The sequence below is a fragment of the Typha latifolia genome, chromosome 15, assembly GCF_019914945.1.
Source record: "Typha latifolia isolate L0001 chromosome 15, TyphaL0001v2, whole genome shotgun sequence".
Lineage (NCBI taxonomy): Eukaryota > Viridiplantae > Streptophyta > Magnoliopsida > Poales > Typhaceae > Typha > Typha latifolia.
The window spans coordinates 5,957,006-5,981,965 of record NC_133100.1 but is presented as its reverse complement, the minus strand read 5'-3'; the positions used below and the strand labels follow the sequence as shown (position 1 = coordinate 5,981,965).

Sequence of the window (24,960 nt, the reverse complement as noted above, 5' to 3'; positions counted from 1 at the left end):
ACGTGATGCATTATGTGCCTGCACCAGCCTCTATTTCATTAATCTCTGTAATAAGGTGAATCTTTGTTCTGATGTATTGTCATACATATTTTCATCTTATGAGATGGCAGCAATGCAAACGATAAAATCGACCACAGCTGGATTTTAACTGATGGATGTAAAATTCATGACCATGCAACAATTAATTCTTGTCTTCTTCTAAAGTAAGAATGAAAAAAAATATATATTTCTCCAATTTTATTAGAACTCTCTTGAATAAACTTTCGTACTAGTGTATGACATTCTAAAGAAAGTTGCACTCTCCTGCTCTCGCAAGGGAGACGACTAATAAATTGAAAGTCTGGTTCACATCTCCACAGAGGGGAATATAACAACAAAACAAATTAACAAAAAATCTAGCTGATGACAACATGCACCCTTGACAGTGAACCCTCAGTTAAACTACAGTTTGCAAGTCCTCGTGCCGTGTCTCTCCATTGCGCAAAAAATTTCCAAGAATAAATCTTCCATGTTTGCATTCCTGACAATAATCTGTAGGGCAGGATATACCTCATACAAAATTGTTTCCACAGGGAAGCCGCGCCCACTATGCTGAACTTGCACTCACCTTTTTCCGGACAATTCTCTTTCGTCGTGCCTTTGGGGGTGTCGCCTCAGATTCCCCACTGCCCTGCTTGATACCTAGCAATCCAAGTCCAGAAATGATGGCATTCTTTGATATGAACCACTTTGACTCTGGTCTGTCAATAGCCTCTGAAGGTCTGTTGTATGCTTTAAGTAGACTGTCAGACTGCATGAGTGGATCAGCCTCTACCCCAAGCCAAGCAAGTCTTGATGTCTCCCCAATCTGAACATTCATAACCCTGTCCATCCACATGAAAAGTGGTAGAAAAGATGATTACTACAGCAGAACAATAATGTCCAATTCAACATATGGGCAAGTAGAAACATCATCAACAGCAGAAACAAGAAGGAACAAATACTGGGGAACAGCTATCTATATCACTTTCCTCCATTCATCTCTACTTTCAACAAATAATAAAAGGTTCGGCAATTGCTCAAGAGAAAAAGTAGGCTCACAATAATGTGATTAGTATTTCAAATTTGATGGTTATGGCTGGCTCATCGTGCTTCACATATCAGATATTGATTCAGTGTCTAGAATAGAACTGCTTGCTAATCCATGTATAGTCAAGTAAATGGTTCTCGATGTCAGACATATTAGTGCATTCGAATTGTCAAGCTACATGAGCTAAACATGAGCAGCCTAGCATTTTATTAAGTTCGTCTACAAAACCAAAAAGCACACCGCCAAGTTAGGTGGTCTTAAAATCTCAGAAAAGATGGGCAATATACAAGAACCTTTCTGTAACATTCTGAGGTTACATGCTAATGCTCCACAGACAAGGAAAGGCACTCACAATAGCTAACATTTCCCTGATCTATATTAAAGAAGACATCTCAGAAAGAAAAAAAAATTCTGTTAAGCCAACTCAATAATAACTTTCAGATGGGAAGTATAGAACTTCAATAAAAGAGAGTAGACTGAGGCATGATATAAATAATGGAGAGTGGTTACTGACCTTAGTGCCGTGCTGAAAAAGATGACTACACCAAGAACATCAAAGTGGTTGAACATAGCTCGATCAAATCCACACAAGAGCTGATAACGCAGGTTCGCATAAAGTCCTAAGAAAGCCCCATAGCCAAGGGCATTTGTGCTGACAGAAGGAACAGTTACTGATAACCTATACCAAAACACAATAGGCTTAAGCACATGGCAAGGAAGAATAAAAACAGCCACTTGTACAAGATAACTTAGGTTGGAGAAGACAAGGGTAAATCCACTCACCTCCCCTCTTTTTTACTAGAGGAAAATTTTGATAAAGCACCCTGCACAGAACCAGCAGTTAATCCAACTAGACAGAACTCTGCAGCCTTGTAGAAAAAGGAGTGAATTCTTTTCTGCAAGTCAAACTCTCTCATAGGATAGCTCTTCTCAAAAATATTATTTGGGAGCTTCTGGATTGTGTTTTGCAAGTCAAAATGGAAGGTATTCCCATATGATCGGCATGGTGCAAGTGACCAAACCATAAATGCATTGCAAGCTGTTACTGTCAGAACATTAATGAGTGCCAAATCCCATTCCTGTTTAATCCTGAACAAACAAACAAATATAATACATAAGGCATAAGAAATGCCTCTTTTATGTCCCTACTAGATGAAAAAAAAGTACCTGTCCTTCCGATTCTTCAACTCCCACCAAACAGAGCAACCTAGAGTTGCTGCTGATTCTAGAAGAATCTTATATAAGAAAGATGGATCTGCAATCATCCTGTAAACCAGAAATAAGATTACATACTAGTGATATCACTTAAAATGTAAACTAAAAGCATGAAAAAGCATGAAACAAGGAAAAAGAAAGGAAACCTTCAAGTATCATGATATCATCTGTTAGTATGTAGTAAAATATCAATTGGACATTTAGCAGTACTAAGCAAGAAGGTTCTTCTGATTTGATGATAAATAAGAGGATTAAAAATTTAAAATTGTAAGGAAAGAACTGAGGATTCTTCTAATATATAAACTGCCAAACTTCATGAGCAGTGCTCATCAAGAGAATTACTCCAATAACAACATTTGTGGAAACAGAAGGTATCACATGCAAATGCATTGCCAAACCAATAGAAGGCTATTTTCTTCCACTTTAACAGAATAAAACCCTATAATAGTCATTTGACAATTTGCAAAACTAGACATTAATTTTGCGGGCATGCATTTCCCTGTCTACATCTTACAAACTTTGAAATTCAGTAAAAGAAAACTCAAGAATTATAAGTTACAAAATTAATGGCAAAGGTCAAACAACTAATCACTGAATGTGATTAAATGATTAAATCACACCAAAGATTTGGGATGGAAAATCAAGGGAAATCCAGAATTACATGCAAACCAACTATACAAATCTACAACAAAATTAGCCCAAGCCAGGCAAATTTAGTTCTGCTGGTGCACTGAGGTAAATTATGATGAACATACAACTGGGCACTTGGCAGCTCAAAGTCAGCTCTAACAGTCAGATCTTACTCAACCAGCATGATTATTTTGTGCTGAGCAAGTCTGCCCTTGGATTTGCTCTTGCTTGACTTACATAAAACTCCTATTTATAATTGACCATCTGTTATGTATTGAGCCAAAGGTTCATCTACACTAAAATCTAATTAGAATGAAAGATGATGAAATTCTATTCTTGAGGGAAATGAGAAGAGCCCTGGAATAAAGTGTATTCATATGGTGTTGTAAACTCTAACTGAAGAAAAAACTAAGGACACTCTAGAAACTTACCAATATAAGAATGCTGAAATCAATGCTATCCTGGAAATGCTCGGGAAGACTCTATAACCCTATAAATGATCATTCACAATTTTATTTGTTATTATAATTATTCCTCCAACAATTCACCCATATTTCAGTCATTTGTTAATCCAATTAGCCCCATGTCCAACAAAAAGTGATGCTAAAAAGGAACATTACTGTATCCACATAATTATCACATAACAGAATATATCCAATTATTTGTCTTCAATATGACTTACTTAGAACAGAAAAAAAAATGTGGTCCTCAACACAGAAATAATTGAAACCCATTACAAAAAATTTACCACAAATATTACAAGTTCGCAGGTCATATCTTCCAAATTTTCCTCCATATATAAGAATTTTCATCCTCTTCTAGTAACATTTTATTCCACTAATGAAAGGGAATCAACAACTCGTATTGGATCAAACAATTTTTAATTACGTAAAATTCTAAATATTATTTAAAAATGCAGAAAAAATTCTAAAAATTTAGAAAAAAATGAGAGGATAATAAAAAAAATTAAAAGTTACTCACATATGAAGCCTAAAAACTTTAAAAGATGTATTAATTTACTTAAAAATTTATCTCTCTCTCTCTCTCAGACTCTCAATAACTGGTGCTGCTGCTTCATCACAGCAGCAACAGTAAAGGTCATCAGAATTACTCAGTGTAGGAAGAGAAAGAGAGAGGGATGAGAGGAATTAAGAACTGAAAAAAATAATAAAAAAACTCATCTAAGGTCGTTGGATCTTTGTCGTAGAATGCCGCCAGAGATCTACTCGGTTGCCGGTGGAAGAAGTGAGAAAGAAGAGTAAAGGAGAGAGAGAAAAAGAGAGAAAGAGAAAAAAGAGAGAAAGAGAGCAGGTAGGGGTGGGATCTAGGTCGGATCCCACCCGTTCCCGCTAGTTTCGGGCGGGATCGGTCGATACAGTCAATACCCTAGCCTCCCCAACTGGGATCGGCCGATACAGCTGATACCCCACCTGGGATCGACCGAAACTAGGAACCTTGCTATTAACATCCTAACATTTGGGTGGTTATATACTTATATGTCCTTATATGCTATTTCTTATCCTCATATATAATTATATATACAATCCTTTGAGTATGCCCTGTCAGTCATTTCATAAGGCAAAAACATCAAGAATCTACAAATTGCTATGCAAAACTTTCTATTGTCAAAAATTAGAATGGCAGCCACCTTCCCCTCATGAAACATTGTAAGATCTCCATCTTATTATCAATAGCCTCACTGCCATGATATGTTTTATTTCTCTTCTCCTCAGTCAAATAGCAACCTCTTCCTTTACATATGTACCAAGGTTCTAAAACTTAGGATTGAGATCGAGACTGACTATATTGATCGTATCGCTAGCCCGAATTGGATCAGACTATTTTTAATTACGTAATATTTTAAATATTATTTTAAATGTAGGAAATTTTATAAAAATTTACAAAAAATAACAGGAAAATAAAAAAATAAAAATTAGTCATATATGAAGCCTAAAACTAAAGAAAAATCTCACTCAAAATTGTAATGAATTTAAACTTGAATTAGACAAAATTTTATAAAATCGTGAAAAAAAATCTCTCTTCATTATTGTTCTATAGCAATAAGAAAAGAGTAGTTAAAAAGTGCACGAGAAAGAGGAAAATGATAAATGAGAAAAAAAACTCATCCAAGTTCACCAAAGTGTGAACTAGTTGGAGAGGTTTACTGGACCCACCAAATGAGCTCAATGAAGTGTGAGAGTAGAAGGAGAATGAGTGAAATAGAGGGTAAAAACTAAAAATTTGAAAAAAAATAGTTAATGACATTAATTACTAATGTCTTCTATGTTAAAAACGTTTTAAATTTGACCTGAACCTTAAAAAAATTAGTTTCAACCAACATTATTGTTTTCAGTCGATATGACTGAGTTTCGTCAAATTCGGCCGAGACGAATTGGCCAAACCGGCCAATCCCAAACCGAAACCAGCCACTAGACTAGTTTCGAGTCCGAATTGGGATCGGCCGATTTTGGGATCCATGATATGTATTATGTAATAATTCCATTTATGTAAATAGAGAATAAGAACTCACGCAAACTATGAACCATGGTCCATGAATATCCTTAAAGAAGCATCTTTGAGTGCTATCATACTAATATAAATCATAAAGTAGTCAACAGGTCAAGACCAGAAGAGTAGCCACCTCAAACTCTAGTGCATGAAGTATAGGCAAAATCATGCAAAATGAACCTATGATATACAAAAGATTGAACTTCAAGCCAGACACAAATGTATCATTATCAACTGTATAAAGACTTAGGAAAGTACCTTCCAATAAAAGCTCTGGACAGAGATTCTGGAAGACCTCGCGAAATTAATCTAGATGTTGTTGGTCTTGCATTAATTGACAGGAATCGTACCATTTGTGCAGAGCTCACCAAACCCTACAATGCATTTAAGTTTAGTTCTATATAACATTTACTGTTCCAAGCATTAGAAGAAATAGCTTATACCATTTCGTAAGCTTGGCGTAGTCCAGCAGGTAAATTCACCATGGTTTTATACCACTCCTGAAGCACAGCATCTACAAACTTCCTGTCAAAAAGCTGCCAAAGTACAGAGAAATGTTTGCATGTCATTTTTCGCTCATTTATATTCTGACAACAACACTTTCTATATTTATTACTTGAATTAACTTGCCTACCTCTTGAAGAATAAGGCGCCTTCTGAATAGTCCACCTTCATCTCCTTCATCCCCATCATCAAAGTCATCAAAGTAGTCATCATCATCACCATCATCATCACCCCCATCACCTCCACCATGACTATTCTTCTTACCGATATCGCCACCGCCACCACCGATTGCTGTCTGTAGCATTTTTAAACAAAAGAGACATTCACGCACTAAACAAAAGAAAATAAAGATTAAGTGCCATATCAACATATGCTTTATGTGGTTTCAAAATGAAACAGAGCATATGGGTTAAATTTCAGAAAAAGAAAAGAAATGGCCGAATGCTTTATGTGCAGCAACAATAAATTAAAATAACAAAAAGAGTTCGTGCTGCTATCCAACTTAGAGGAGGCTATATCATAGAAAAGATGTTGAACTCCTACAAATTGTTTCAATCAAAGGATCGAAACAGATAAAGAGTCTTTTCACATCAACACATCAACTAAGCCCCTCATCCCTACCAATTTTCTAGAATCATCTAAGCCACTTTAAAGCATGTGGTATCATATTCAAAATAACATGTAGGGCAGCAACTCTTGAATTGCATCCATTCAAGTTTTCTTTGGTGTACATCCATTCTAGTTTCCTTCAAATTAAATTACATGATAGGACAAACATCCCATAAATCAAATCATACAGAAAACTAGGTGCAACTGATTTATTGAATACTAGTAGCAAATTGTGAATCTTGCTAATTTTCCTTAAAAAATGTTCCAATGCACAAGACTCCTGGCAACACAAGATATGGGAGGGTAAATGAGTGCAACCTAACCCCCACTAAGTCGTTTCGATGATGGATGGTCGATTGATGCAAGGAGGAAAAACTTAGCGCAGCAGCTGGTGAAGCCCTAAAATTACCAATCTTCTTTATGTTCACCTTACCTAGAATTCTAATTCTTTGACATTTACTCAAGAAGCTCCTCAGCATGAGTACTCCATAGCTCAAGACAAGTTTCTGAGTAGTAATTTAGAAGGACTATTCATTGCTCAACCTAATAGATCAGCATAAGATAACTTCTAAGGGAGAATTATCATGACAATAGTGTTCCAAGACCCTAAGCATAATACTTGGATCAATCTCAAACCTCTCTACCGAAAGCACAACTACAATCACAACTACTCCAATATTTCTTCAGCATTACCAATGAAAAAACCAAGAGAAAAAAAAAATAGAAACCTCAATTCTTGATCTCATTTTCTCATGTGAAATCCTTGGCTTCTGAAATGCAACCTCCCTTTATACGTTGCATTTATATATAAAGAGGAAAAGGAAAAGGAAAATGATGTAATCACAAGAGGCAGAGCCTAAGTACATCTGATTACTGAGGATCCTCTAGACCCAAGTATACCAATTATGAAAGCACTAGAGACAAATATTTTACAATCAGGAAGGGATAGGGAGAGAAGAAATTTGGGGTCATACTAGGGTGCAGCTATTGAAGGGGATGAAGACATGAGAGAATGTTGAAAGTGGTGCAGAGAAACACCAGGCTTTTTTAAAAAAATAATTAGAAGTCTCAATAGTATCAGGAATCCTCTTCTTATAGGAGGACATTATCTTGGCCAGGTAGCTCCACTGATGTGTAAAAAATTTCAACTCTAACCTTCATAGCAAAAAGGCAAGTACTCTAATTTGCCAGCAGTTGCAACACTCAACATCTTCCCATAGGGGAAGGCAACCATAGATTTCTCATTATCACAATTGGCAGATAACTTCTCACTTTAGAACCAACTTCTGTGGCACAATCACAATTGTTTCAACAAGCTCCTGTCTCCAGCCATTATTATCTCTGAAAGAATCAATTTTTACCAGAAATTACATGGAGAATATTAGGAACAACGTACCTAGTTAACATACAAATCAATCTATACCCCCAAATCACGTAAGACCAAAAATTAAGCACGCAACTAATGTACGAGCATTTCCCCCTAATACTGCCAATCTAATCCCTACTTGGCAACCCATAACTATTAAATAGAAGAAGCCCATCGTATAGAAGACTCTCCGAACTGCAAAATCATACATCACTTACTTGAAACGCCCAAAAGCTACTTCTTTAGCTAATTAAGTAGCACCAAAAGATGACATATTTTCTGGGCAATTAATCATTCCAACAAAATAATTCCAAAATCCTCAAAGATGCCATCTAAAATATAAACAGAAGAATCCATAAACCAGAACTCTTCCCACATACCTCAGGGCTCGACTTGGTCGACTTCTGCGAGAGATTCAGCTTCGACTTCTCCAGCGTCACCGCGCCAAACGCCCCGTACTGCCCGCCCTTCATCACCGGCGACGGGGCCAATCCGGACGACGAGCACGACGGCGGCCCGGAGTCCGGCGAGGCGGTAAAGCACCGCTCGAGGGCTTCCCGGCCGCCGGGCTCCACGGGCGCCTGCGGCGCGTCCGCGGCAGCTGCGGAGGCCCTGAGGGGCCGCAGCGCCACGGGTCGCCGTCGAGGGAGGCGGAGGAGCCCAGTCCTGGGGTTACGGTTAGGGCTAGCGCTAGGGTTTAGGGGCGGCAAGAGAGCGAAGCGGGAGCGGTGGAGAGCCATGAGGGGTTGGGGCGAGGTGGAGTGGAAGACGGCGTGGGATGCCATCGGTGTTCTTTGCCTCGCTAAACGCGCCTCTCCCGACTATCCTCTTTGGCCTTTATCTTTCTTTTTTTCGCCCCTTTCTCCTTCTCTCTCCAGAAGGAAGAGTGAGAGGATTCTATCTTCTTCTTTTTCTCTCTCTTAATGGGGGAAGAGTTTTGGGCCGGCCTCGGGTTCCTGCGGGACCCACCCGTTCCCACACAGGAGTTGAGGCGATTTTGTGGATGCCTAATTTCTTGCTCTTAGGGATAATTACACCTTCAACGGATGCCCATTTTCACTTAGACCTCTCGCTTTTTTTTTAATAACAAATTAATCCTCTTAACCATATAAAATATCACATACATTTTTATGTTATATAATAACATATGAATGTCTCAACACCAAAAATTGGAAAAAGTAAGATGTAAAATTACGAGTAAAATGATTATTTGAAGTTTTTAAAATTTTCTATAATAAAAGGGCCTATCTGTAAGAAAAATTAAGAATAATTTTTGTTTTCACTCCTAAATTATTACTATTCTCTATAATGACTCCTTCTGAACTATTAAAATACCTAAGTGCATATATATATATATATATATATATATATATATATATATATATATATATATATATATATATATAATTATAATAGAGAGGCTCATAATTTATATATACAATCTTTAAAGTCTATTATTATAAATCAAGCTCTAAAAATATTTCCTCACTATCTTCTATTTTCTAAAGCCTTATTTACTTTAGGAGTAATGTAAATTTTAGAATATACATCTATTTTTAGTATTTTCAAAATTAGGTTTTTATTATAAAAATAATTATTTTTATATTTACTTATATTTTAATATAAGAATATAATAATTACCATAAAGTGAAGGAAAAAAAAGGATGTGTTTTATTTTTTTATAAATTTACTATAAATATTTTTCTTGATTTGATATATAATTTCGATGATTATAAGATGTTTAGCTTATTATTGGAGAATAAATAGTTGTATTCTAGAATAATTAAAGGAAAAGATATTTTTAAAGTGAACTGGTGCTAAATTACTTGTGGGAAGACCTCTTGGTTCATAGGAGCTACACAAATTAGATTAGCTCCAAAAACTCCTCGCCACCACAAGAACTAGGAGAGCTGAGTACTCTTCCACCGCTTTCACTTCAATAAAACCTTCTAGCGAAGTAGAGGGAGAGGGAGAGAGATGAGAATGGCGGTGAGCAAATCCGCGTTCGCCTCGGCGCTCCCATCCTTGCGCGTCAAGAAGCCGACGCCCATGATCCGACGCTCCTCCTCCGTGTCTCCTTCCACCGCCGTCGTCGCCACTTCCACTGAGACCGCCACCGCTTCCGGTAATCCCCTCTCTTCGAGATGACTCAATTTGTTTTTCTAAAATCCTAACTCTCATTTTTTATTTTAAGCCATCAAATCAAACTTTCATGGTTCAATTATTTGATTTTCTTGAGCAATGTTTACACTTTTACAAGTTACACATTGTGTGATTTCATCTTATAGATTCTTCCAAAGCAATTTATTTGTGCATGCTATGTCTGCTGCATCTTGTACATTTTATTCTTAAAATTTGAAGTTGTAAACTGGTATCATTAATTTGTTATTAATATTTTATCTCAGAATGCCATTCAAATGAGGTGTAGCAATAATTTTGCTACATCTGATATTTTTCTTGCATACTTATTCAGATTTTGCATAAAATTCATGCATTTCAATTTATCTGGTTGGTGATGAAATATGTGTCTAATAATATTTCTCATGAAATGCAGACCACATTTTATTTATTAAGGATGTTGCTGCAACTAAACCTCCTGAGCATCTTCATTGTTTGTTGAACATACTCCAAGCACGAGGTGAACTTTTCTTAATCTTGAGTTAACTGAATTTCGGTTCCATTCAAATATACCACCAATAAGAATATCTACAATGTATTTTACTATCTAAATTGATGATAATTGTTTATCCACTGAGGTGAATATGAAATAGCCTTAGCCTTCTAATGAGGTTGTCCATGGTATTTATGCATACGAGTGAAACATAGATAGTCATATTTGTAAGGGTGTAATTTCAAATCTTGCATCATAATCACTATAGTAGATTTCAAAAGAGTCAGTATGACCCCTATTCCAGAAGTAACATTAAAAGCTTATGATCTACTTTTTCTTTTAGTCAATGCAAGCTTGAAAAGTAGTAACTTAGTGAGCTCATATTGGACTCGGATAGTTAATGGGTTGAAATTTCTGGCCTTAATCTTGTACTGTAAAAAAAATCCCTAGACACACGTATGTATCTAAATACTATGCAATGATATCACTCGTTCGCTTAAGTAAAAGTCCGTAGAAATATTAAGAACGAAAATAGAGATGAACGCCAAGATTTTAACGTGGAAAATCCCAAACGAGAAAAAACCACGGATCCAAACTCGGATCAAAACCAATCACTAGAATAGTAGCAGTTACAAGACTGACTCTCAAAACAACCCGTCGAACCAAACGACTTTGTTTCTCTCAGTCTTGCTCGCTAGAACCCACGATTCACCGCTTCTCGTGATTGAAGTCCAATCTCAGTAACTCTCGAGATTGATCTTTCGTCTAGATAGCCCTTAAGACAAAAGATTAAGATTTGTAGATGAGAAGAGTCTTGTTAGTTGAAGAACCGATGTAGCCTCAAGAAGTCTCCTTCAATAATGCTTCTTCAACTTCGCTAGAGATAGGGTTTCACAATCTTTATATATGATCTCCAAGATAGAGCCAAATCCAAATCTTATCCGTACTCACGAAAGCACAAGATAGAGTCAAATCCTAATCTTATCCGTACTCACGAAAGTACAAGATAGAGCCAAATCCAAATCTTATCCGTACTCACGATCTTCAAGATAGAGCCAAATCTAAATCTTATCCATACTCACGATCTTCAAGATAGAGCCAAATCCAAATCCAAATCTTATCCACACTCATGAAAGTACAAGATAGAGTCAAATCCTAATCTTATCCATACTCACGAAAGTACAATATTCTTAAACCTTGTTGGTGCGTTCGAACGGGCTCGAGTGCGTTCGAACGCGACAGCTTGAATTCTTCAGGTTGCGTTCGAACGCGTTTATGAACGCGGCTCGGTGCGTGTGAACGCGTGCCGTTCGAACGCGTTTGTGAACGCGACTCTCTGTCTGTGTGAACGCAGTATCCGCGTTCGAACGCGTTTGTGAACGCGGTGTGAACTCGACGGCTTTTCTCCAATAATCTTGCAATTCTTCAAACCAGAGATATTCTAGACTTGTGTAAAGCTCATATACATGAAAAAATATACTTAGAATATTTTGTACACAATTGCCAACAAATAAAAACCTAACAATCTCCCCCTTTGGCAATTTGTGACAAAACACCTAGGTTACAAGATATTACACAGACTTCAAATGAGCAATCAACAAGACTAGAATATTTTGCACATCAATCCCTGCAAATAAACATATACCAATCCAAGATCAAGTAAAAATAACTTGAAATGAATAAACAATCCAACCACAAGTTATCAATGGAGCATAAGTTCAAAAGTACTTAAACAGACAAAGTTCACAATTTCTCCGAGCAAAGTTATAAGCAAGATTAGAAAGACAGAAAGACTCTAATAAACTCCCCCTATTGCCATGCTCCCCCTACACACGTAAACTCTAAAACTTTAAACTCGCACCACACACAACACACTAGACACTCTCTCCCTTTTTGACACAAATGCCAAAGACTAGGAACTCGGAGGGAACTGACGATGAAGAAACCATGAAGGCCGTAATTGAAACCCATCTTTCAGTTGAAAACGCTAAGATATCACATTCAATCGCACAAAAAAATCAAGATATTAACTTTAACGTGATCAAAACTTGAAACCGCACGAAATCAATCAAGATCAAGAGACTTAATTGAATAAAAAAAATAAGAAAATTGATGAATGATCATACCTCGCAAAAAGTGAAGAAAATCTTGAAGTTTCAGCCAAAAGACTTTAAAAGGGTTTGAAGTGAAAATTTTGATGAAAAAGATGAAGATCTTGAGGATTTGGATTTTTTTTTAAAAATTTAAACTAAAATAAATCAAAAATCTTTTTGGAGATGCACTTCTAGAAAATTCAAAATATATTCAAGACATAGAATATGACAATCAAATGAAATAAGTCATACACAGATCAATCAAATCATCAAGAGCATATTATAATCAATTCTAATGCATCACTCAAAATTAAATTAATCTTGATTGATCATAACGATATGCATATGCAAGATGAGCATAGATAATATGAACCAATCTTTTTAAACAAACTTTTCTATATAAACAATGATGCAACACAGTAGTCAAACCGACTTAGTATTGAAATTTTGCACTTTTCGACTTATTCTCCATAACATAACAGGAATTTTCCTGTATTATTTTTTATACATAAACCAATATAGGTGTAATGATGACTTTCACACATGAGTAGGTAGCCCTTTTCTTGTAATACAAATCAAACAAAGTGCAAAAAGAAATTCACATATATTTTTTTTTGAATTTGCATATAATGTACTGAGTCAAACTGGACTCGAAACAAGACGGCTTTCACACTAACTCATTGTAGCCCTTTTCATTGATCTTTTATGAACATATTTTTTATGACTAAGCATGAGGTCAAACTGTGCAAATCAAAGTTAATAGTGAGCTATTTTAAAAAAATATTCATGATATCATGCTCACACAATAATACACATACGTTATGAGTGCATTAAACTTTTTATTATTATAGAAGTCGAGGGAGTGACAAAATCAAAATTGAAACAATATACGACAAGATGACAAAATTGACTATAATAACTCATAATCAAGAGAAAAATCATATTTTTATGTCAAGTGTATATTATTGAATCTAGGAGTGCATCAATTTTTTTTTTTATAGCAAAAACTCTCGACAAATCTGAAACTAAAAGCAAAGAAAATTTCAAAGTAAAATAAAACCTAAAAAGAAACGAAAAAAACTCATAAAAATGAAACATGCAAACCAAAACAAAAAGAAAATCAATCCAAAGCACAAATTCCTAAAGAAGTACGAAGATACTCAAATCTCTGTAAATCCAAAGGTTTTGTAAACAAATCACCTTTCTTGACTCATATGGCCTTTGTTTTCATCCCATAAATAAAAGCACTTCTAGGTTTTTGCAAAAGTTTGCAATGAGGTCGAATATGCCCTAGAATGCCGCAATGATAGCATGTCGGAACAAACTTTTTTCTACTCACCTTTTGTCGAGGAGTGTGACTAGAGTTTGCCTTTGGTACCATCGAAGATTCACCAGTTTGTATATTCAAGTTCTGTTTAGAAGGGTTCATCCAGGATTGCTTTGTAAATGCGGTTGTTGGCTTCAGGTATTTCTCTTTTTGTATACCTGCAGAAACAAATACAGTTTTGTTATTATTTGAATTACCAGTGTATCCAACACCATACCTGTCTTTTCCAGAGATCTGAGCTTTTAGAATCTCATTAAGTTTGTTCTTCCCTTTTAGAAATGTCACTTCCTTATTCAATTGCTCTAGTTCAATTTCATCAGCCTTCATTTTATTTTTCGCATTGTCAAGTTGTTCAGAAAGGTCTTTGACATGTTCAAGCTCCAATTTGTACTTCTCCTCAAATTTAATTCTTTCTGGTTCAATTACCTTGAGTCGTTATTCTTCTTTTTCACAAAGGCTTTGCTTTTATCAAGTTTTTCAGCATTCAACTTGTTTGGCTTCCGAAAGAATTTATTGAACTTTTTGACAAACTTGGTCAACATCTCAAATTCTAAATCACCTTCATCATCAGACTCCTCTAAATTTTGTTCAACTGTGGATAGGGCCATCCCTTTGGACTTCCTTGGTTTTGAAAGACTGGACTCAAATGTTTGTATATTTCCTACCAATTGTTCAACTTTCATAAAATCGATATCCTTAATTTGATCCATCTAGAATAGGAGGTCTAATAGATGATGGTCCATCTCTATGAAAATCCATGCCTATTTGATCTCTCTCAAAGGGTGAGAGAACCTGCTCTGATACTAATTAAAAAAACACCTAGACACACGTATGTATCTAAATACTAGGCAATGATATCACTCGTTCGCTTAAGTAAAAGTTCGTAGAAATATTAAGAACGAAAATAGAGATGAACGCCAATATTTTAACGTGGAAAAACCCAAACGGGAAAAAACCACGGATCCAAACTCGGATCAAAACCAATCACTAGAATAGTAGCAGTTACAAGACTGACTCTCAAAACAACCCGTTCGAACCAAACGACTTTGTTTCTCTCAGTCTTACTCGCTAGAACCCACGATCCACCGCTTCTCGTGATTAAAGTCCAATCTCAGTAACCCTCGAGATTGATCTTTCGTCTAGATAGCCCTTAAGACGAAAGATTAAGATTTGTAAATAAGAAGAGCCTTGTTAGTTGAAGAACCGATGTAGCCTCAAGAAGTCTCCTTCAATAATGCTTCTTCAACTTCGCTAGAGATAGGGTTTCACAATCTTTATATATGATCTCCAAGATAGAGCCAAATCCAAATCTTATCCGTACTCACGAAAGTACAAGATAGAGCCAAATCCAAATCTTATCCGTATTCACGATCTTCAAGATAGAGCCAAATCTAAATCTTATCCGTACTCACGATCTTCAAGATAGAGCCAAATCCAAATCTTATCCACACTCATGAAAGTACAAGATAGAGCCAAATCACAATCTTATCCGTACTCACGAAAGTACAATATTCTTAAACCTTGTTGGTGCGTTCGAACGGGCTCGAGTGCGTTCGAACGCGACAGCTTGAATTCTTCAGGTTGCGTTCGAACGCATTTATGAACGCAGCTCTCAGTCTGTGTGAACGCAGTACCCGTTCGAACGCGTTTGTGAATGCGGCTCTCTGTCTGTGTGAACGCAGTATCCACGTTCGAACGCGTTTGTGAACGCGGTGTGAACTCGACGGCTTTTCTCCAATAATCTTGCAATTCTTCAAACCAGAGATATTCTAGACTTGTGTAAAGCTCATATACATGAAAAAATATACTTAGAATATTTTGTACACAATTGCCAACAAATAAAAACCTAACATACTGTTTGACAGGTGAAACAATTGTTCCTCCTGGAGCTAAGGAAGGGTTGATTCCTCTCATTGTACCTCTATCAGAAAGTCCATCAGGTTCAGGCGCAGTTTAAAATTTGGCAGTTGCTATTGGTGTCCAGAAGATTGTGGTTTGCTTAACAGGCCTAACTCCTACTGTTTGACTTGTTATTGGGCATGATATAGGTACTTTGACCTCCTTACTAAGATGGCCAACAGCTCCACCTGGGTAATTTCTTGTTCTTTGTCCTGTGTTTGGTTTCTCAGCATCTTTCTTCCAAGTGAATTATTTTTAACTTTTGCAATACCATGCTTTTGCCTTTCCCATAGGATGGAGATGCCAGTTGTGGAAGTTCGTAAGCATGGGGTCTGGCTTTTGGCAAAGAATGTAAGGCCACAATTCAAGAGACGACACTGTTGTCTTGCTTCTTGTTGTATCGCTGACATACATCTTTTTGGACTTTCTACTAATTTAATGTGGAATTGACCATCTGTTGCAACCATGAATATAGCATTTTAACAGGCATACTATTGAATGATTTACGATGCCATCCAGGATAAAAGAAGAATTACTTCTAAATTTATTTTCTCTTGGCATTTCATCTTCATATTTCTTTTTTCTGTTGCCTTTGTTCATTCATAAAACCTTATAGCTGATGCTTCAGGCCTCTTTATTGTTCTTAATTTGAATATTTCTATCCATATTTGGTTTTGGAACAGCAAAAGCTGAATTGTTTAGAAACACAATTAAACTTCTCCTGTTGGTTCATCTATATTGCTGGCTAGTCCTAGTAGCCTTAGATCACAATTGTTATATGAATTATCAGTACTTTTAGCTAATTTTCTACAATATTAAATGTTTATGCTTTTGTTATCCATCTAGTAAAAGGAAAAGAAAATTATCTACTTCTTTTGGTATAAAAGCAACCTGATATTTATATTTTGTTGTGTCCGGTAATCGGTATGCATCAGTTGCTAAATCAAACTTGTGCTATCATCCTTGTAATTGCTTCTAGGAGGCTTGTGCACTTGTACCATCTTGCATGAATGTAATTTTCATAAAGTGTGTTCATTTTTCTCCGTAACTGATCATTGGTCTTTGAAGTACTGTGTACTCTTTGAAAAAGCATGGATCTCTATTCTCTTGAAATAGATATTTTATATATATATATATATATATATATATATATATATATATAATATCTTGGTCGACATTTCTAGTACTAGCTAAAGTAGCTTGCAAGCAAAATTATGATAGGTTAAGAAATTGTTCCATGATACTATTGTATGATAAACTTTGTCATGCTACAGTCAGTTAATCTGTGTCACAATTTAACGTATATATGTTATATGAGAGATAAGGACTTGACACCTAGAGTTATCCTTTTTCTGTAGGTAGATCAACATATTCATAGAATCCTTGTCGAGGCAGATGCTAGAGACTTTCAAGAAAGTAGTGATACACTATGGAATGCTTCTGCTGAAGCTGGAAAAAAGATTTACAAAAAGGGTGATCTTGAAGAGTCGGGCATTCCTGATCTTGACGTGTATATTTTAAAGAAGGTCAGTGTGCGTGTATATGTATCACAGTGTCGATTAAATAAAGACGGTATATTGTTACTTTGATGGTTGATTTCAGGTTGGACTCTTTCCTGATGTTATAGAAAGAAAAGTGGCACGCCATTTGGAGAAAGGAGATCATGTTAGGCATAAGTACATTGTGATTTTACCTATGAAGGCTACTGATCATTATGTTATGTGCTTTCGGTATTAATCATGCCTTATTTGTTATAGGTTTCAGCACTGGTCACCGGAGAATTCTACACTAGGAACCAATTCCCAGGATTTGGACGACCTTTTGTGTTCAATGCAGAGATTTTGTTGAAGTTTGTAGCCATCTAAACATAATAGTTCTTAAGGATGTCTCCTCTCTTATTTCAGATATGGCTTGTTCTTCAATGCTTAACTTTGTTGATTCATGTGGCCATATAGGGTTGGGCGTAAACTTGAAGCCAAAGATGCAGCTCGGGGAGCGCTGAAATCACCATGGTGGACACTCGGTTGTAGATACCATGTATGACTGTTGTTATTGTAAAGACAACACATCTTGGTTTATCAGGTGCTCTATTTCTTCATATGTTTGCTAGAATTGATTTGATTACTGTATTCTCCTGCTTAGGAGGTTGCTGAGATTGCACAGTGGGAGGATGAGCAGATTGAGTTTATAAAGGAGAAAGTGACTGAAGATGGTAAGAATGAAGACCTGAAGAAAGGAAAAGCACCAGAACAGGTAGTCCTGGACAAGTCCTTTACTTTTAACAACATAAACAATTATCATAATTTACGTAACTCTCCTTAAATTTGATATCTGAATCCTTTGAATTGTTTTTATATTTTTATTTTTAATGCAGGTAGCTCTGGATGAAGCTGCTTTCTTACTGGATTTAGCCTCAATCGAAGGCACATGGGATGAGGTTGTAGATAGGATTGCTGAATGTTATGTGGAAGCAGGCCTTCATGATGTTGCGAGGTTTTTGGCTTACAAAGAATAGTATATAGGTATGCTAAGTTGCTACACAGCCTCATTTTTGGTGCTGTATAAGTTCCACACTAATGTTTTTCAAGATTTTTGATGTTGCCGATCCTTCAGTGTTATATCTCATTCATTCATCTTCGTTTAGTATAGTTCGAAATGATCCGAGACCTTAGTACCTTTCTTTTCTCTGTCAGGTATCCCCAGCCAGGATGCTTTGACAGTTTGCTGAGCAGAGATCTCTATTTATCCAGAGGCTACAGTAGCTGGTAACTTTTTATTACTCCACTAATAGCATATCCTTGTTCTTGTTGATTTTTATGGCCAAGTTTTATATAACTTTTTTTGTCTCTGGTGGCTCTAATCCAGTCCATACAGTATGATAGACCAGTGAATTAAATGCTCATGGACAGGATGAAGGACTCCAATTTTTATAATTCTATATTCTGTTGCGAACGAATCTGAACACTGTCTCCGAGCGCACCTGACGAATATATAGATTAGGTTTGGGATTTATTGGTTCTTTCTTAAACTGTCTTCAGTAGAATAATCCAAATGAAATCCCATTTTTTTCCCCAAAAAGAGAGAAAGGGGCTTGCGTTGAAAATTTTCAATTTTGTTCTCTTTTACTCTAGCTGGAGATCTCTCTTAATACACACGCATATGTATGTATAACCCATTGACTACATTTGGGGATTCACAATGGTTCCCCCGTAAGGTGGAGAAAGATGAATTATTGTCATCTTTTTTCCAGATAGAGATGAGGTTTATGGAATCTCGAGATGTAACATTGTTAGACATTAATGGTCTTCCAGCTAAACTAGTATTGCTGTGATTCCAGTTGAACCAGTTATAACCATCTGAACACAATCCCATTAGTCTAACATATATATATATATATAGAGTTTATAGCCAATTGATGAAAAATAGTTTAACATATATATATATATATATATATATATATATATATATATATATAAAGTTTATAGCCAATTGATGAAAAATAGTTGACTTGAAATCTCCAAGACGTATGCTTTTTATATACACGAAGCCCATGTTTTAGTGCATCAACAATGGTTCTTGTTTCTCGTTTTTGCAGTGGGATGCATGTACAATGTGACATCAATTAGGATCTCCCTTTGTGCTCTGATATATGATTTGTACACGTAAAAGTAATTGCAAATATGTGCAGATGTTCCTTGACTCAAGATGATATATATATACATATATGTATATATTCTTTCTTTTTCTTTTTTTGGGTCAATGTTTGTGTTATATTGCCATTTAAACGTTACGTGGCACTAAGCCAAGCTGAATTGCTTACATGTATATTCCTCCAAAGCTGATACCTATACATATACCCCTCAAAACACTGATTCTTAATTGGATATCTCTCAAAGTCCTTGTTTCTGTATGACTACCCAAAAATAAAATTAAATGACTGTTAAATTTTTGATCCACTTAATACTAGAAACATAAAAACATCCGTACTCTAGCTGCATATATTACTCTTAACTAAGCGCATAGTCTTTTTCATCTATTAAATTGGTTAAAATTTTGCATATGACACTATTTTTTTTAATAAAATTGTGATTTACATCATATATTTTTACTATTTGTAAATCGAGTATTTAGTAAATATGTGTAGACAAATTTTGCATAAATTTTTACTAGCATCGTAAGAATATTTTATTAAGTAGAGATATTTTATTTTTAAAACGACTAAAATGCTCTTGGTATAACTTTGTTGAGGATATTTTTATAGTGCATAATATAAGCCAAGATTTTGTTAAAAGATAAGGTGTTATATATAAATTTTTTTTATAACAAAAAAAGTATATTAATTAAAAAACAGTACCTATACAAATAAAAAAAAATTTAGAAGGGTATATAAGTGTTTTTTAGAAAAAAAGATTTTGAGGGGTATAGATGCAAAACTAAAAAATCCGGAAGTCACCAACATTATATGAAATATGACCCCTTCAACAATATAATAATACTATTTCAAGTAATGACAACAGATTATAATTAAGTAATAGTAATATTTATTTCAATACTAATTAAATTTGTCTCTAAGTTTTGATTAATTTACCTATTTTTTTTATATTCGACTGTGGCTAGGGGGAGAGAGAGGAGGACGTATGATTGCTGGTAGGGCAGAGGGAATGCATGGCAGCCAATATTTTGACGGTTGATTAGTAGTTTAGAAAGAAGGGCATTTAATTTAATCTGATCTTATTATTTTCCTAATAAAATTAAGGGCACTATGACCAAAGGGACCCACTTCAAATATATTTAACTTAGACGTGGGCCATAGCACATATCTAAGGCCTCATGAGTTGGGCCACATAGTACTAGTGATAAGTTATGGATAATTGGAATTTTTTTTATTAATATCACTCCTTGATCTAAAATTTGTTCCAAATATTATTCAACTTCTAAAAAGTACCCGCCTCATAATATGGATTTAATTTAATAGGCGGAGTTTTATATTTTTATAAATATGCCAGGATTTGAACCCACAAATCTATATTAACTCACAAACTACTCTAAAAACTCCCTATATTATTATCATTTTATAGATTAGCATCTCTTAGCTCATTTTTTTTTCTATATTTTTTATTTCACATTTGGAGTTAACTTAACCCAACTATTTTCAAATAGAAAAGTATCAACCAAGAATTATCCTATTAGAATACTAAGGATGATTTCTAAAATACGTAAATTATCTTTTTTTTTCTTCTCTATTTTTATAATAAATATTAATGATTATTTTTGGATTTGGCTTGTGGGTTTAAGATAGAGTAATTAGATTTAGAAACAGACAAGAAATAGGTTAAAGATGAATATGGCTTATATAGGTTTAGTTAGTGTGGGGTCTAGGTTAAATATTTTTGAGTATTTTAGTAATTAAACTAGTAGAGCTACATAAATTATAGACTAAGATTAATAATAATTAATTAAAAGATAATAGTGTATTAGATGAAAAATATAGTGAAAAATGAGTGACTAGATTAAAAAAATTTCAAAAACAAAGTGTTAATAGAATCATAATAAAAATATAGGACATTATCTAAAAACTATATATATATATACACACACACACTGAGAAGACAATAAATCATTGGCTTTAGAAGTAACATAAAAAGTGACGCTCGAGAGGGTCAAAGAAGACAAACATTTGTTGCGCAACTAATAGCAATGTGCACGAGCCAGTAAGATTACTACATGGATATCGTGCAAATTAAGCTTAATGCTAAGGATACAGAGGTTGCATGAATAGTGAAGGAAGACGACACGATTGTGATTAGAAGCAAGAGGAGGAATACTACATAGCTTGTATCATACAAAGTTATGAATTATGGGCTTGAAGAGTAGTCTGTGAGACTTAGTTGGTGTTGGCTTCCACGAATAGCCAAGAAATTAAGATATCAATTACTATAAAATATATAGCCATTTGCATAGGTATATATAATATATAGAATATATTTATTGGTTACAAGTAAGAGGAGGAATATAATATGGAAGACAAGTTCTTAGAGAATGTGGCTAGTATGGGTTGTCAAACTGGTTCACGAGCTACTTGAGCTTAATCAATTATTTTTACTTTGATTTAGAAATAAGTTGAGCTTAACTAATAAACAAGCCAAACATGCATTTGATCTGAAAAGCATGGCTATGTGTACAAAGAATTGTCATTTGTGGTTCTTCAAGGAATCACTTATGGTTGGAGTCTAATCAAGCTAGACTCCCTTGCCTATTTCGAAGTATTTGCCCTTAATCGTATAATTAAGAGTATTCACTACTTCACAATGAAAAATATCGTTCTCCAAATGGATTGTTTCTGTTTGGTATAAGTTCTTAGAGGTGAAGACAACCCTCTCTAGACCATTAAAAATTAGGAGTAAAAAATTAAAGTTAAATTTTCTTTATTTTTCAAATTTAAAGCTGACCGCCGATCCTACTTCGATAAGTATGAAGCGCTCAGTCGAACAAGTCTGCAATCAAAGTGGATACTTGTTCTTGATGGTTACCTACGAAGAAGGTAATCGATTGGGTTGCAAACAAGGATTTTATTGTAGATTTTTGAAGAGTTCATAGTGATTATTCAATTTTGCTACTTGACTTTCATGATACCTTGCTTTTGACCTTTATGACGATTATTCTAATAGCATGGTGTAACTCCTGGGGGTGGGGCATTCACTTGTGGAATAAGTTTTATATTGATATAGCTATGCGTATTTATTATACTTGTATAAGAGAAGTTATACAAAGAGAAGCTATTATAATGTTTACTTCTAAACGATATAATATGTAGTAATTATAATTCACATGATGTAAAGCTAAAATGATAGTTTGGCAGATGACTAAATATCTTTTATAACTGATAGATAAGAGCAATTCTAACCGGCGGTTGAGCTCTAATGGAGCTGTAAAACTAGCTCCAAATTTGGAGCTAGCAATAATGGGGCTCTAAATTTGGAGCCCCACCATAAAAATGGAGCCCGACTCCATTTGTCATTTCAACCTTTTGAAATACCAAAATTATCCAATAATTATTACATTCAATCATTTTAATTTTATTTATATTTTTTATTAAATAATTTAGTTAGTTAAACTGAATATATAATTAGTTTTACTAATCAGTTTTTAACAAAAATAATATCATTGGAAAGGTCTCATCGAGACCTTTAAAATGAGTCTAATATTAAATTATTTTTGAGCTAATTTAAAATTTTAATTTTTTAATATTTATAAAAAATGAGTCTAATAAATTATGTGTCCTAAAATATAATTACTTAAAATTATTCTCAATATAAATATTAAATATTAAAATATATTAGATATGAAATACATCCAACATGAAATATATTAAAAATGAAACCGAGACTGGAACCGGTTGCTACGGAACTGGAACCGGTGGCTACGAAACCGGAACCGGTAGCTACGGAGATGACTTACCAGAATATTAAACATCTATTGTTTTTATTATGTTTGATTAATTTTTGCTTATTTTATGTAATGCAATTTTGATATTTTTAGTTAATGATATGTAATGCTTATTTCGATGTTTATTTTGTGTAATGTAATTTCGATGCGTTTAATTAAAAAATTAGTAATTTAAAATTACTTCTGAAACTATTAAATATTAGTCTTATTTTAAAGATCTCAATGAGAGTTTTCTAACCATATATTTTTTATTAAAAAATAATAATGTTAAAATGACATATTAAGTAATTTAAAATAGGTAATATAATAATATATATTATATTATTATTTTAATATATATGGAGCTCGGTGCGTTGGAGTGCACCGGGCTCTTGCTCCATTTTTGGCTCCATATTTAGAGCCTTTGGGCTCCAAATATAGAGCTACGGTTGGAGATGCTCTAAGGAGAAAAGAGGAGAGGAGAGAGAAGATAAAGAGTAGAAAGAGTGATTGAAAGAATAGTTGATTAAAATGATGTCTTTTCAGGGTAAATTAGTAATTAATAAATATAAAAATATTGGAAGGAAGAGAAAAGAAGAGAGAAGTAGGTACTATTAAACTAGTATTAAGATAAGTGATTATTAACACTAGTATAGAGAGGCTGATACTAGAATAAATATAAAAATATTAGAAGGAAGAGAAAAGAAGAAAGAAATAGGTACTATTAAACTAGTATTAAGATAAGTGATTGTTAACACTAGTATAGAGAGGCTGATACTAGAATAAATTTTCTTCTTATATGAGTGAAGACCCTAAAGCTAATATGCATCTCATATTTGGCAAACTCAACTAGAATTAGCTTATATGTCAAATGTTAATATTGCAATGCATTTTTAATGGGATAGCACTTTAAAACTTAGTATCTTAATCACTACAACATCTAAACGAGACGATAATGGGGTCGAATTAAACCAAATGTGCTCCAACACAAGCACAATGTGTTTATCAAATGGGGTATCGCGTGATACATATTATTTGAATTCTTATGAGTTATTTAGGTTATATACAAGTTTATTTGTGTTATAAATATATTATTTGGGTTATAATCGAGTTATCATATCACTAACGAATTAGCAAGTTATGTTAGTAAAGAGTTAAGGTAATAAATATGAGTATGTCCTATTAAATAGTCGAGTTAGATGATTAGAATCCGATTATATTAAACACAAATATGTTTGAAGCTTTTAGGCTCATATTGAGTTAGTGAATTTGGTTTAAAAATTGACACCCCTATCTAAACATATTGGGTAATAAAATTAATATAATAATTTTGAAACCCTTAGTTGGGGTATTTGCACCAAAAAATCTTTAAAACTTTAAAATAATAAAATTAGGCTCTTATGGGTACCTCTTATATAAATTATACATATTTTATTGTAAAAAAGTGTGTGTCTAATGCAGAAAATAGATGCTATCATTATTGGTCATTGATTTTGTAAACCTAGCATCAAAAAAATTTGATATTAAAAATTGTTGACCATTATATTTTTTCAATATCATTTTGCTTAAAAAGTGTAGCGACTCATTAGGTTGGATAATTATTCGAATAGATTCATATAAAGAATTAATGACTTTTGAAAATTGTTATCGCATTTCTCCTCAAAAAAGAAGGTTTTGTAATGGAAAGTTAAAACTGCACATATA

The 24,960-nt window shown here is 34.4% G+C and overlaps 2 protein-coding genes across 4 annotated transcripts; one reads left to right on the top strand and one right to left on the bottom strand.

The window, feature by feature from the left end:
* Positions 1-210: 210 nt before the first annotated feature.
* On the bottom strand, positions 211-8,906 carry LOC140801866 (protein RETICULATA-RELATED 6, chloroplastic). The gene is made up of 8 exons (XM_073157215.1): positions 8,282-8,906; positions 6,057-6,221; positions 5,866-5,958; positions 5,681-5,796; positions 2,237-2,335; positions 1,853-2,158; positions 1,584-1,748; positions 211-863 (listed from the first exon to the last, which is right to left on the bottom strand). The coding sequence occupies exons 1-8, from the start codon at positions 8,684-8,686 to the stop codon at positions 587-589; spliced, it is 1,626 nt and encodes a 541-aa protein (XP_073013316.1). The 5' UTR covers positions 8,687-8,906; the 3' UTR covers positions 211-586.
* Positions 8,907-9,709: 803 nt separating this feature from the next.
* On the top strand, positions 9,710-19,577 carry LOC140802437 (protein IN CHLOROPLAST ATPASE BIOGENESIS, chloroplastic-like). Of its 3 annotated transcripts, none has more exons than XR_012111652.1 (13): positions 9,710-10,026; positions 10,456-10,539; positions 15,798-15,872; positions 15,981-16,023; positions 16,125-16,182; positions 17,190-17,357; positions 17,434-17,496; positions 17,589-17,680; positions 17,787-17,868; positions 17,974-18,084; positions 18,206-18,353; positions 18,525-18,596; positions 19,427-19,577. XR_012111652.1 is itself a non-coding variant. In XM_073157973.1 (12 exons), the coding sequence occupies exons 1-11, from the start codon at positions 9,879-9,881 to the stop codon at positions 18,344-18,346; spliced, it is 1,065 nt and encodes a 354-aa protein (XP_073014074.1). In that variant the 5' UTR covers positions 9,710-9,878; the 3' UTR covers positions 18,347-18,353; positions 18,525-18,934. The 3 variants fall into 3 exon arrangements, 1 of the variants encoding a protein (XP_073014074.1); XR_012111651.1 differs by lacking the exon at positions 19,427-19,577 and adding an exon at positions 18,697-18,934; XM_073157973.1 differs by lacking the exon at positions 19,427-19,577 and having other exon boundaries at positions 18,525-18,934.
* Positions 19,578-24,960: the final 5,383 nt, after the last annotated feature.

Bases quoted from the DNA above. Each gene is read 5' to 3' on its own strand.
- LOC140801866 (XM_073157215.1), bottom strand. From the start codon at position 8,686: ATGGCATCCCACGCCGTCTTCCACTCCACCTCGCCCCAACCCCTCATG. The intron at 5,959-6,056 runs GTAGGCAAGTTA...GTACTTTGGCAG, and splicing joins GGCGCCTTATTCTTCAAGAG to CTTTTTGACAGGAAGTTTGT. The intron at 864-1,583 runs GTCAGTAACCAC...GTGGATGGACAG, and splicing joins TTTTTCAGCACGGCACTAAG to GGTTATGAATGTTCAGATTG.
- LOC140802437 (XM_073157973.1), top strand. From the start codon at position 9,879: ATGAGAATGGCGGTGAGCAAATCCGCGTTCGCCTCGGCGCTCCCATCC. The intron at 16,024-16,124 runs GTAATTTCTTGT...CCTTTCCCATAG, and splicing joins TGGCCAACAGCTCCACCTGG to GATGGAGATGCCAGTTGTGG. The intron at 17,358-17,433 runs GTCAGTGTGCGT...GGTTGATTTCAG, and splicing joins ACGTGTATATTTTAAAGAAG to GTTGGACTCTTTCCTGATGT.